At 61.7% G+C, this 12,818-nt stretch overlaps 2 protein-coding genes across 2 annotated transcripts; both read left to right on the plus strand.

Moving 5' to 3' along the window:
• Position 1: 1 nt before the first annotated feature.
• On the plus strand, positions 2–5,123 carry USB1 (U6 snRNA biogenesis phosphodiesterase 1). Its single transcript, XM_052797530.1, has 7 exons — positions 2–167; positions 284–435; positions 639–822; positions 1,316–1,369; positions 2,546–2,651; positions 3,525–3,608; positions 3,915–5,123. The coding sequence occupies exons 1-7, from the start codon at positions 73–75 to the stop codon at positions 4,017–4,019; spliced, it is 780 nt and encodes a 259-aa protein (XP_052653490.1). The 5' UTR covers positions 2–72; the 3' UTR covers positions 4,020–5,123.
• Positions 5,124–5,962: 839 nt separating this feature from the next.
• Positions 5,963–11,565, plus strand: MMP15 (matrix metallopeptidase 15). Its single transcript, XM_052797528.1, has 10 exons — positions 5,963–6,423; positions 7,595–7,743; positions 7,999–8,121; positions 8,234–8,541; positions 8,770–8,931; positions 9,053–9,276; positions 9,418–9,556; positions 9,787–9,937; positions 10,057–10,172; positions 10,411–11,565. The coding sequence occupies exons 1-10, from the start codon at positions 6,295–6,297 to the stop codon at positions 10,863–10,865; spliced, it is 1,956 nt and encodes a 651-aa protein (XP_052653488.1). The 5' UTR covers positions 5,963–6,294; the 3' UTR covers positions 10,866–11,565.
• Positions 11,566–12,818: the final 1,253 nt, after the last annotated feature.

Here is a 12,818-nt window from a genome sequence, read left to right on the forward strand (position 1 = left end):
GCACCGGCACCGCCGCGGGGGGGGGCCTGGGGCCGCCAGCAGCGTCCCGGAAGGGCCCGGCGGGCGCCGGCCATGAGGGCCGCGCTGGTGGGGTACAGCAGCTCGGAGGAGGAGGAGGAAGAAGGGGGGCGCCAGGGCGGCGGCGCGCAGGGCCCCCCCCGGGCCAGGTGGGTGCGGCGGGACGGGCCCTTCGCGCGGGGGGACGGCGGCGGCGGGAGCGACCAGGGCCGGGTGAGGAACGTGCGGCCTTCATCCTTCTCATCCTCCTCTCCTGTCCTCGCAGTGCCGGCCGCCCCCGCCTGCCCGTCCCCGCCGGCCTGCCGGGCGATCCGGAGCCGGGGGAGGCCCTTACCGACGACAGCTCCCGGCACGGCGGCCGCGTCCGCGGCTTCCCCCACGAGCGGGGCAGCTGGGCCACCCACGTCTACCTGCCCTGTAAGTAACCGCGGCCCGGCCACGGCGGGACGGGACCGGGAGGGGAGGGCGGGACGGAGCCCAGCCGGGTGAGGCCCGACGAGCCCTCAGGGCCAGCTGGTGCTCGGCGGGGACGGGAGCCCTGGGGGAGCCGCCTGTCCCCGGTGGGCATCCGCGGCCGATGCTCCGGGGAAGGACCCGGCTCTGACCGAGCTGCCCCGCAGACAGAGTCCAGGAGGAATTCCTGGAGCTGCTGGAGCTGCTGGTCTCCCATGCTCGCACCTACGTCTCCTCGCTGGCTGCCATGGAGGAGTTCCACCTCAGCCTCTCGCAGTGCGTGGTGCTGCGCTACCACTGGATAGAGCCCTTCATCCGCTCCCTCAAGGAGCACCTGGCCTCCTTCCACAGGTAGGGATGGCGGAGCCCTGGGAGAGCACTCCTCGCACCCTTCCCGCTCCCTCGGGGTCTGCCTTTCACCAGCGTCTGCACCCTAAGCCGTCTCTGGCAGCTGCTACTGCACCAGTAAAGCCCTGGGGGTTTTCCTTTCTGCCTCGGGATCCGGCACCAGACAAGTCAGGTCTTGGCTTTCAAGGACCAGGCCAGAGCTGTGCCATCCTCTGAACAGCGGATGGTTTCATTGCTTACATCTGGCTCAGGTGCCTGCTGAGCATCAGCTGCCTCAGGGCTTCTGTCACTGTCTGGGCTTCAGAGGGCTGGAAACCAGGAGGGGACGGGTGAACCTGAGCCCAGAAAGGTTCTGGTTGCTCCGATTCGGTCCGATTGCGGCACACATTTGCCTTTATCTTTCCACAGCTCTGTAGAAATCCTGTCCCCTCTCTGTCTTCTGCTTTTTTCTTTTCTTTATTTTCCCACCAGCTGAAATAGGATCTTTTTATTTCAGGTTCTTCTGCGTGGCTGACCAAGTGAAGGTTTACACCAACCAGAACAAAACCAGGTGAGTGAGCAGCAGGGCAGCCTGCCTGCTGGAGGAGAAGGCTGGGCAAGGTGCTGGGTGGATGGGAAGCATCACCCTGCCTGTCCCACGGTCACCAGGCTGAGCCATGCGATGGGGCAGTATGCGATCACCTTGTCTCCAGAGGTTTCATACCTTTCCCCAACCACTTGCACAAATTTTTAGCTTCAGCGCTGATTCTCTGCAAACCATTCATCTCGTTCATGGTGGGTGAACCTCAGGCTGCAGGATTTCAGTCTTCTGAAGGGAAGAGATCTGTTCACAACATGACCTGAGGCAGGCCTTTCTGCTGGGGTTAGGTTCGTGCTATGGTTTCACAGCAGCTAAAGGAGGCAGCCGCATTTGCTGCCATCTCCCATCTAGTTTGTTCTGCAGTTTTGCAAACCCTCGTGCCAGCCTAAGCAGCCTGGGGCGAGCAGAGCTGGGGGCCACCTCTTTTGGCAGTAGTGCTGGTTGTGAAATTGCAGTGCAGGTCTTCCAAGAGCTGGAGAGAAATAGCTCGGATGGTGCTAATATTCCCGGGTGTCAGCTCAGAAGCCTGATTCCAACTGAATGGAATTAAGTAGTTTAAATGTCAAAGCAGAGGTGATTAAAATTGTGAAAAGCTGCTGAATGTAGCGGGAATGATAGCCCATGAGAGTCATGGGCAGGACGAAGCGGATCCTGGGTGAGACTTGGTCTTCCCCTCCCCTCCTGGAGTCTAGAAAGCATCATCCAGACAGTCCTTGAGGAGGTAGCTCTTTGTCACGTCTCTCCAGCTTGGTACTTCCCGTTCCCTGCTTCCTCTCCTACCGTAAAACTCCTCTGGCAACTTCTGCTTTTTGAATGCAGCTCCTCCACGGGCATGGTGCTCTGCCGAAATACCCATCGAGTGCATCCTTTGCCAGGAAAATGAGTTTTCATGTCCCAAAAGGTGCTGAGTTAATCTAGTAAATCTACGTGGTGTATCATCCAGTCCTGCTTCTCCCTGCTACCACGTCTTTATTTCTGTTTTTCTTCAGAATATGGTCAGTGTCCTTGAATGCTTAAACCTGGCATTCCTCAAGTTATCTTTTGTTAGGGGGTAGGGAATTTGCCCGGTAGAAATGCAGGGCTACGTATGCTTATGGCTGCGCATTCTGCGGCATGAAAGGATGCTTGCTGTCTCTTTTTCTTTAGGACCTTTATTGGCTTGGAGGTCTCTGCTGGGCATTTCCAGCTGCTGGAGCTGGTCTCGGAGGTGGACAGAGTTCTGGAGGAATTTGACCTTCCCACGTTCTACAAGGTGAGGCGTCTCCCACTTGATTCCCTACCAGTCCGGACATGCCAGCTGGTTCCCTGCTAGAGGTCCTTGAAATGTTCACCCCAAATAAACAGGAGCGGGGAGGTTAGCCTCTGAAATGGTCTCCTCTGGGCTGGTTGGTGATGTTCATACTTAACACCTTGAACACGATCCTGCTGAGAATGGGCCTAGCACAAGTCTGATTTCTGTATTGCATCCTGTGCAGGAGAGTAAGGATGTTAACTATCTGGTGGCCTCTCTAGAATCAGGTTTCCAGGGGAAAGGGCCAGAGCATACGTCATGGTCATTGCCCTGCTGTGCCTGGAAGCAGGGTTGTCCTAGGATTGAATGGGCTTAGGGTGAGTGCTGTGGGACTGAGGGCAATGCTTGCACCTCTTCCTTGGACAGTTTTCTGGGGTATCAGTCCAGCCTCTTTGCTTGGTACTAGCTTTGGGGACAGGTTTTGGATTTTGAAGGGCCAAACCCTGATTTCTCTGTCTCCAGAGCTGAGCAGGGGGCTCTTGTGGGTTATTCAGAAGTGACCCACCTACCTGCTCCAGGATGGTCCATGAGAGGTTCTCTGTGCAGTTCGAAAAGCTTCTGCAGAGTTGACCACAGGGAGGCTGGGAACTAAGCAGCCTTGCCCACTGGTGTCCAAAAAGGCTGGGGTGGGGAGCCCAGGACTCATCTCGCCTCTGGCACTGTCCATATCAGCTCTGCAACTGTTGAGCTGGCAGAGGGGGCTTCCAGCTTTGGGATCCTCCCACCTCTGCGATCCCAGGCAGGGCAGCATCACACCAGATCTCCCACTGCAGCTCCGTGCATTGAGCAAAGCCTCCTTTAGCCCTCACAATCTGATCCCTGTTTTGTCTTCAGGACCCGTCGTTCCATATCAGCTTGGCCTGGTGCGTCGGGGACCTATCCGGCAGACTCGAAGGGCACTGTCTGCGGGAGCTCCAGGTGCGTCCCCACACAGTGTGGAGAGCAGGGGAAGAGCAGAGCTGGTGTCCAGCCACATCTCCACGCTGAGGGCAGAGAGTGGGAAATTCTCTTCACTGAGCAAGACAAACTTCACTGGCTTGAAAGAAGAGAAGCTTTTGGGGGGAGCATGAGCTAAATCACCCTCCAGAGGGAAGTCAGAGGCTTCCAACCACACATGGCCTTGTCTCTGACTTGGTTCTCTGACTTGGTTCAGAGAGGGAGCTGCTGACCCCGTCCTCTGGCAGATCCACCCTCCTGCTACTGACACCTGCATCTGTTTTCCAGGACATCGTGGACAGGTTTGAGGACTCGGCACTCCTGCTGCGTGTCCAATGGGAGGAAATCCGCTGCAAGTCAGGGAACAAGTACTTCTCCTTCCCCTTGAGGTAGGGGCCGGTGGGGCTGTGCATTTCAGAGCCTTGAAGAGCCTGATGTTCAACCAAGGACCGTTCTCCAGCACAGCTCTGAGTAGCATGGGCTGTCACGCACCTCCCATGCTCTTCTTGCCTGCTCAGCATCTCTGGGGTGTTTGTGGCCTCAAGTAGGGCTACATCCAAGTTTGAGTTGCTGGCTGAAGAAATGTGTGTTTGTAGCAGATTTCATCCTTGCTGCTGTATGTGCTGCAGTCAGCACCAGCGGTTCCAGCCATCCCACGGTGGCTAATTTTGCTGATTTTTTTTTTTTTTTTAAAGAAGAAGAAAAAAAATCTCTATAAAAGCCATAGTTGCCTTATTGGAAGGAGGAAGAAGGTAGCGTGGGAAGCTGTTGCTAAAGGGAGAGTGTCTTGCACGGTTGGAAATAGCACTGCCTGATTGTCAGGAGGTTCTGAGCATGCTTTGAGTAGCAAGAGGCAAGAACATGGAGCTGGACTGTCTTGCCAGAGCATCTCCCTACTGTAAGCCAGCTCGGACAAGTTCCTGGGTCACGTTCTGCGTCCCTCTCACACTGCTGCTGCCTCTATAGAGAAATTTCAGTATCTGATCCTTTTGCCAAACAGCAAAAGATGAAATCTGGAGGGGAGAGGTTGGAAACCCCTCGTGTTCCGGTGCTCCAGGCTGGGTCTAAAAGAAGAGCTTTGGTTTAAGACTGTGGGTGCCATAAGCCCAGGACGTTTTTGGTGGGCTGCTTCTCCTGGGAAGCTTGCTGCCATGTGTGGGCGAGCCCAAGAGAGGGCAGTGTCAGCTTCTGCCTGAGCTGGAAGGGCAGTGCCCGCGGGGGAGTGAAGGGGTGGCAGCTCCTGCCCAGGCTCCACACATTCTCCCTATGGGACCAGCACCCCCGGTGCTGTGATGACCCTGGGGACGGCAGGCTGGACTTTGTCCCCTGGGAGAAGCTCCTTTTTAATCCTTTTGTTCCTGCGAGGAGGTCGGCTGCAGCCTCTCATGTAGCTGGAGAAGGATGCCGATGTGCCACCCTGAATCTTTCATTCCATGTCTGTCTGATGAAAGACTCCGGGACTTCTGAGCAGTAAAAATCTGTCTCCTCGTGTCATAAGACTGTTTCTGTGGTATATTTCAGCCGTTCCCTTTCAGACATGCCCAGCTCCCACAGACTTCAGATGAGGCGATGCCTGCAAGTGCTTCTGTGAGCTTGGTGCCGCGCTGCACATCCTCACACATGAGAGCCTTGGGGCTTCGTGGCTGTGGGAGCACCTCGGCACAGGTGCCAGCACCTGTGCGATAGCCGGTTTTCAAAATCCTTAACAAAATTCGGTTAAGTCTGTATGGCCAGTTAGTTTCTGGGATGGGGATCTGTGTGATAAGGCATGCGATTGCACCCCAAGTTTTCTTTTGGGGAAGGAAAAACAAAGACATATTTAGACCCCGGGGACTTCCAGTGAAACTGGCTCCGGCATGACCGGTTTCTCCGCGGTCCGAGTCCAGCAGTGTCAGGTTAATGCTCAACCAGCGGTCCCGCTCCCGCCCCGGCGGGGCCCGCCTTGGCACATCGCCCCGTTGCGTAACTCCGGTGGGCGTCGGGGACCCCGCTCCCGGCTTCGGGGCTGGGGGACGGACCCGGGCTCGGCGGCAGGGCCGCGGGGACAAAGTCCGGGGAGGGGCGGCTGCCGGCGCAGCCCGAAATGGCGGGTGCGAGCGGGCAGGTGGCGGGGGGGGGGCGGGCACGGCCGGGCCTGGCTGCCCGCCCCTGACAGGCCCTGCCTGAGGCCGCGCGCGCCCGCCTGAGCAGGTGGGAGGGGGGTGTGGGTGTGTGGGCGCCACGACTCCGCCCCCACGACGCCACAACCCCGCCCCCTCCCCGCGGCCCCGCCTCTCCGCTCGGCCCGGCCCCGCCCAGCGCGCTCCCGGCCGACCCGAGCCGCGCCGCTGCCGCCGCGCCCGCGTCCCTTCATCCCGCTCCGCTCCGCTGCGCCTGGCGGGAAGGGCAGGGCAGCCGAGCCGCGCCGCGCCGCCGTGGCCGCCCATGTGCCGTGCGCCGCCGGCCTGATCCTCCACACAAAGGCGGGCCGGGAGGCGACGGGCCGCGCCTGGCAGCGCCGCCCATGCACCGTGCGCAGCCCCCCGCGGCGGCCCGGCCCCGGGCCATGAGGGCGGCATAGCTCTGACACCGCCGCGCTCGGCCCGGCCCGGCCCGGCCCGGCGCGGCCGGGGGCAGCCGCGAACCGGCAGTGGCGGCGGCGGCGGCGGCGGCGGCGGCGCGGCCCGGTATGGCAGGAGGTGGCGGCGCCCCCTGCCGGGCGGGCGGGGCTCTGCGGGCGGGCGGGCGCCCCCCGCCGTTACTGGCGCTGCTGGTGCTGCTGGTGGGGGCGGCGGCGGGCGAGGAGCTCAACGCAGAGGTGAGCGGGGGCGCGGAGGGGGGGGGGGGGTCACCCGGGACGCCCTGCCTGCCCCCTCCCTGCACCCTGCCTGCACCTGCGGCCGCCAGCGCTGCCTGCCCTGGCGGCCGCAGGTGCAGGCAGGGTGCAGGCAGGGAGGGGAGGCGGGGGGGGTGGTTCCGGGTCGCCCCCCGGGGCGGTGGGCAGCAGCCGGCGGGGGAGAGGAAGCGCTTTGTGCCCACGCGAGGCCGCGGCGGGGGGAGGAGGGGGGTGAAAGGGCCTTTGATAAAGTCCTGCTCCATCACCCTGCCCTGGTAGGCGGGGGGGGAGTGTAAAAAAAATCAATAAAAGATTAAAAATGTTTCAAAATGAAAACATTAAACGTTAAACCATTTTTTTAAAAAATTGGAAAATGAAAAAAAAAAAGAAAAAAATTAAAAGGAACTTAGAAAAAAGCAAAAAGTTTTAAAAATTAAAAGGAAAAAAAAAGCCCCACAATTAGAAAATGAAAATTAAAAGGAGAAAAATAAAAAAGGAAAAGATAAAAGAGAAAAATGAAAAGTAATAATAAAAAGAAAAATGAAAAGTAGTTAAAAAGGACAAGGGGAGGCGGAGGCTGCTGCAGGAAGGAAGAGACCTGGCACACCCCAGGATCCCCTCCTGCCCGCTGCCCCTCTCCGGGGGCCCCTGTCCCGCACCCCGGGGGGCTGCCGGCCCCGAAGGACAGAAGCCCCTTTGTGGGTGGAGGCCGGGGCAGGGGGGGGCCTGGCCCCACGTCTGTCTGCAGTTCCCGGGGGACACCTCCGGAGGAGGATGGGGAGACAGGCAGCCTGCGGGCAGGCTGGCCCCCTGCCAGCTGCCTTCTCTTCGGGGTCAGGGTGACCGACAGCCCCCCCAAATCGGAGGTGTCATCCCCCACCTCCACTCTGTGGGGCAGGACTGGGGCTCTGTTCCCTGCCCCCCAACCGCTGCCCGCGTGCTCCAGCTTGCCCGTGCTGCCTGCCCTGCCTGCTTGGGTGTGGCATTTGCCCCCGGGGAAGCTGGCACGGACACCCCGTGAGGGGGGATCGGCCTGGGGCGGCAGCGGGTGGTGGGCCGGATCCTGCCTCGCCGGGGTCTCCCCAGGGAGCTCCAGGTCCCCCCATCGGGCCGTTCCCCACCACGGCCTCATGCTTGGCTCTCCCTGGCGCAGGCATGGCTGCGGCTCTACGGCTACCTGCCACAGCCCAGCCGGCAGATGTCCACCATGCGCTCGGCTCAGACCTTCTCCTTGGCCCTCGCCGAGATGCAGAAGTTTTACGGCATCACCATCACCGGCGTCCTGGATGAGGAGACCAAGACGTGAGTTTCTCCATGTCCTCTTGCTCTAGCAGGAGGCAGCTCCGCTCCCAGGCTCTTTGGCTTTGCCCGCCAGCCCCAGAGCTCTGCCTGTGCCTGGAAATGTGGGTGCTGTCTCCCATGGGAGCTGCATCTCCCCTTTTGGGGGCCGCACCCCTGCAGCCAGGAGAGCTCCCTTGCCAGCCATGGCTGCTGTAACCCCTCGGGGACCTTGGCCACGGTGGGCTGAGCTCTGGCTCGATGCCCCCCCCCCGGCAGGTGGATGAAACGTCCCCGCTGCGGGGTCCCAGACCAGTTTGGGGCACAGATGAAGTCCAACATGCGGCGGAAGCGGTACGCGCTGACGGGGCGGCGCTGGAGCCAGAGCCATCTCACCTTCAGGTACCCAACGTCTCTGGGGCTTCCTGCCCGCCCCCAGCCCATGGAGAGCCATGGACCCCCTCGGGGAGCAAGCGCTGTCCCGGGCCGTCCCCAGTGAGCTCTCTACCCCCAGCATCCAAAACTACACGGAGAAGCTGGGTCAGTACCACTCGTACGAGGCCGTCCGCCGAGCCTTCCGGGTGTGGGAGCAAGCCACGCCGCTGGTTTTCCGGGAGGTGCCCTACGAGGACATCCGGCAGAAGCGGAAGAAGGAGGCCGACATCATGGTGCTCTTTGCCTCCGGCTTCCACGGAGACAGCTCCCCCTTTGACGGCATCGGGGGGTTTTTGGCTCACGCCTATTTTCCTGGTCCTGGCATGGGGGGGGACACACATTTCGATTCAGATGAGCCCTGGACGCTAGAGAACACGGATGTGTCTGGTGAGTTGAGGGCCAAGGAGGTGGCGAAGACAACCAGAGGAGCCTGGTGGCCCCTTGGGTTTGATGGCGGGGGATGTGCTGGTGTGGGCAGGAGTGGCAGGAAGAGCAGCTCCACCGTGGGTGATGCAGGCAGCTCCCAGCACTCTCATCGCAGGGTTTTGGGGCCAAGGACCCACCCCATGCGTCGTGTCCTCCACTCCGTCTTGCCGATGGTGCCTTTCCCTGCAGGGAACAACCTTTTCTTGGTGGCCGTGCACGAGCTGGGGCACTCACTGGGCTTGGAGCACTCCAGCAACCCCAGCGCTATCATGGCCCCCTTCTACCAGTGGATGGACACGGAGAACTTCCAGTTGCCTGAGGATGACCTCAAGGGCATCCAGCAGCTGTACGGTGAGGAGCTGGGTGGGGGATCAGCCCAGAGGTGGGATGCTGGGCACGTGCGTGGGGAAACTGAGGCACGGGTGCTGCTGGTCTGCATTACCCCATGCCTTCTCTCGCCCACCCGATCCAGGTACCGCAGACGGGCACCCTCAGCCCACCAAGCCTTTGCCCACCGTGACACCCCGGAGACCTGGCAGGCCAGACCAGAGACCCCCTAAACCGCCCCCCCCAGGGAAACCGGAGCGGCCCCCCAAACCTGGCAGCCCAGACCGACCTGACCAGTATGGCCCCGACATCTGTGATGGGAACTTCGACACAGTGGCGGTGCTGCGTGGGGAGATGTTTGTGTTCAAGGTACCAGCTGGGACCCCCTCCTGCCCCTTCCCTGGGGATGTGGTGGGTCCCTGGGTGGGAGGACACCCTGGCGAGATGCCTGGCACTGGGACTGTGTCCCTGCATCCCCCTGTCCTCTGTCAACACCCCATTTCCCACCAGGGCCGGTGGTTCTGGAGGGTCCGGCACAACCGGGTGCTGGACAACTACCCCATGCCCATTGGGCACTTCTGGCGGGGCCTCCCCGGGGACATCGATGCCGCCTATGAGAGACACGACGGGAGGTTCGTCTTCTTTAAAGGTGAGCAGGGAATCTGGGTGGGAGGGCTGAGGTGGAGGGGGGACCCAGTCCCCCCCCCAGGCTGCTGAAAACTGGTTGGCTTCATCCCATCCTGATCCCCCTCCCCACCCAGATCTGCTGCCTGATCCCAAAGGGACAGGCATCGCACCCCCGTCACTGTCCACATGTGTCCCTGCCACAGCAGTGGGTTTTGCCGCCTCACCCCCCTTCTCCATCCCCTCCCCCTCCAGGTGACCGGTACTGGCTCTTCCGAGAAGCCAACCTGGAGCCTGGGTACCCGCAGCCCCTGGTCACCTACGGGCAGGGCATCCCCTACGACAGCATCGACGCAGCTGTCTGGTGGGAACCCACAGGGCACACCTTCTTCTTCCGTGGGGACAGGTGAGTGGCGGTGGGGTCCTTCTCCCTGCTCTGCCACCTCTTGGCCTCTGGCAGGGGTGGGCATGGCGGGCGGTGGAGCCCCCCTTGCTCCTCGCCTGCTCATCGCCTCCCTCCCCCAGATACTGGCGCTTTAACGAGGACACCCGCTCGGTGGACCCTGGGTACCCGAAACCCATCACCGTCTGGGTGGGCATCCCTCCCTCACCCAAGGGTGCCTTCCTCAGCCCGGATGCCTGTAAGTAGAGGAGGAGAAGAAGGGTTGGCAGCAGGGGTGGGACCAGAGGGGATGGGGTCACCCCTGTGGTAGCCTGGCCATGCGGGATGGAGGCTGGGAGGGTGCCCGGGAGTCAGCAGTGAAGCCCTTTCTGAAGGGTTTCACCAGTCCCAGAGCAAAACCTGCTGTCCTGGGCATCTGCAGGAGTGTCCTGCGCCTGCCCACTTACCCCTCACCTCCATCTTCCTCCTCCCCCCAGCCTCCACCTACTTCTACAGAGGCACAAAGTACTGGAAATTCGACAACGAGCGGCTCAAGACCGAGCCGGGTTATCCCAAATCCATCCTACGGGACTTCATGGGCTGTCACACGGAGCTGGTCCCAGACCCCCATCCCCGCTGGCCTGATGGGGACCGACCCCCCTTCAACCCCAATGGGGATGGGCGAACTGAAGGCAAGGAGGAGGAAGACGAGGAGGAAGAGGAGGAAGACGAGGAGGATTACAGCGAGGGTGACCGCCAGCCGGGCGGGGACGTGGACGTGGTGGTGCAGATCGACGAGTACACGCGCACCATGAGCGTCGTCATGGTGCTGGTGCTGCTGGTGCTGCTGCTCTGCATCCTCGGCCTCATCTATGTCATCGTCCAGATGCAGAGGAAGGGCACGCCCCGAATGCTCTTGTACTGCAAGCGCTCCTTGCAGGAGTGGGTCTGACCCTGGCTCCCTCCCCAAACCACCCCCACCACCATGGTGCTAATGATGGACCTGACCTCCCCCTCCCCTTTCCCCTCCCCATGGCCTCGGCCCCTCTGCCCCAGTGTTGCTTGATGGCTCCAGCCTCAGAACAGGGGGGATGCCCACCCACCCCCAGCCCCTCCAGAGCAGCTGGGCTGGGACAGGGCAATAGTCACAGCAGGGCTGGAGGGCATCCAGGTCCTGCCTGCTCCCTGGTGACTGTGTCATCCGTCATTCCCCCCCGGCCGTGACCCTCAGGTTACCACCCATCATGTTGCACCCATCTCTGCCAAGGGGTCCCAGTAGGGTCCCTTCCTCCCACGTGTACCTGCTGTGGCTGTGCCTGTGCCGCATGGGCTGCTGAGCGGATTGGGGGCTGCTCACAAGTGCTGCGAGCTGGCAGGTCTCAGCTGCTGGCACCTGCAATGGCAGGGAAGCGTGAGAGGAAAGGAGGGCCGAGCTCGCGGCCGCGTATCCTGTTGAACCGTGGGGGTACAGGGATGTGGTGCCTGAAGATAGCATGAGGAGGGAGACGCCACCTTTGCATCCCTGCCATGGGCTCAGCTCAGCCCGGAGCCTGCTGCCACCGTGGGTCGAAGTCGTGGGGACACACGGTCCCAGGGGCAGGGCAGCGGCCATGGCCGCCTTGTACGTGTATTAAACGGGTCAGGTGCGTGGAGAGCCGTGGTGCTGTCCTTTCTGCTGCGGGATGGGGGCAGGAGGCGCATGGGCTCCCCCGCATGAGGTTTGGCAGATTTTGTGGTAATGGAGGGTCGCCTGGGGGTGCCACCTGTCTGGCACCCATGGGGGCTGGGTGCTCTGCCAGGGGATGTGGGGAAGGGGCTAGCATGGCTGGCGATGTCCCTGCAGCAGCCCCTGCCCTGGGGCTACCATTTTTGGGGGGGGGGGGGGGGTGTCAGCAAAAGCAGCCTAGCTCCCACCCCGCCGACAGCGGACAGAGCTGCCTTTCACCAGCTCCCACGGCAGCGGCGATGGCCTTGCCAGGAACACAGTGCGCCTTGTTCTCCCCTGGCCGACCCCGCACTCCAGCCCTGGGCGGCCACCTCCCTTCCCTGGCCAGGGGCCATCGGCTGCGGCAGCCAGGGGGGACGGTGCGTGGTCCTCCTGGAGCCGGTTTACCAGGTGCTTCGGCTCCCTATCCCCACGTGGCCCTGGCGTGTTTCCTGGGGGGAAGGGGGTGTCCCTATCCTGTCTCACCGCTACTGTCTTGGCAGAGGAAAGCAGGAGGAGTCGCGACCGCTGCAGAGATCAGGGAAATAATTGTGGGAGTGGGAAAGATTAGACCTGGGGGGGGGGGGGGGGGTGTAGGAAATTGGCTTTATCCAGGGAAAAATGTTGCTCAGCCTTTAATGGGAAGGAAAACCAAACCACAGCAGGCGGCAGACGCAGCATGCGGCCGCGATGGGGATAGCGGCTTCCCTGCCTTGCCTGGTAATGCTCACCAGGTTGGCGAGCAGGGGCTGGGTTTGCTCTGGAGCTGCAGGGGCAGTCTCGAGGCAGGTGGCAGAGGCCTGGCACAGTTAATACACTGGTGGGGAGGGAGGTCGCACCAGGCGGGGGGTTGTGTGAGTCTGACCCATCCCTGTGGGGATGACCCTATGGAGTTGGGGGGGTGTCTCCCTATGGGACTGGACTCACGAGACCAGCACCCAGACAGCACCCATGCCCTGCCTCTTTCCCCACGGGGCTGGCAGCTCTGACACAGGGCTTGGTGCAGGGAGCATTAACCCATCCCCAACCTGCTCCCCCCTCCCTGGGGCTCCAGCTGTCCCTCTGCCCTCATCCCCACCCTGCCAGCCCTGGCAGGAGGGAACCCCCCCCCCCCCTTCATGGGTAGGGGTGAAGCCTTTGTGTCCCACCCCCCCATCCTTCCCCCTCCCAGGACCCAGAGCTGCTGGCTCAGTGCCCAAG

This window comes from Harpia harpyja, chromosome 9, assembly GCF_026419915.1.
Source record: "Harpia harpyja isolate bHarHar1 chromosome 9, bHarHar1 primary haplotype, whole genome shotgun sequence".
NCBI lineage: Eukaryota > Metazoa > Chordata > Aves > Accipitriformes > Accipitridae > Harpia > Harpia harpyja.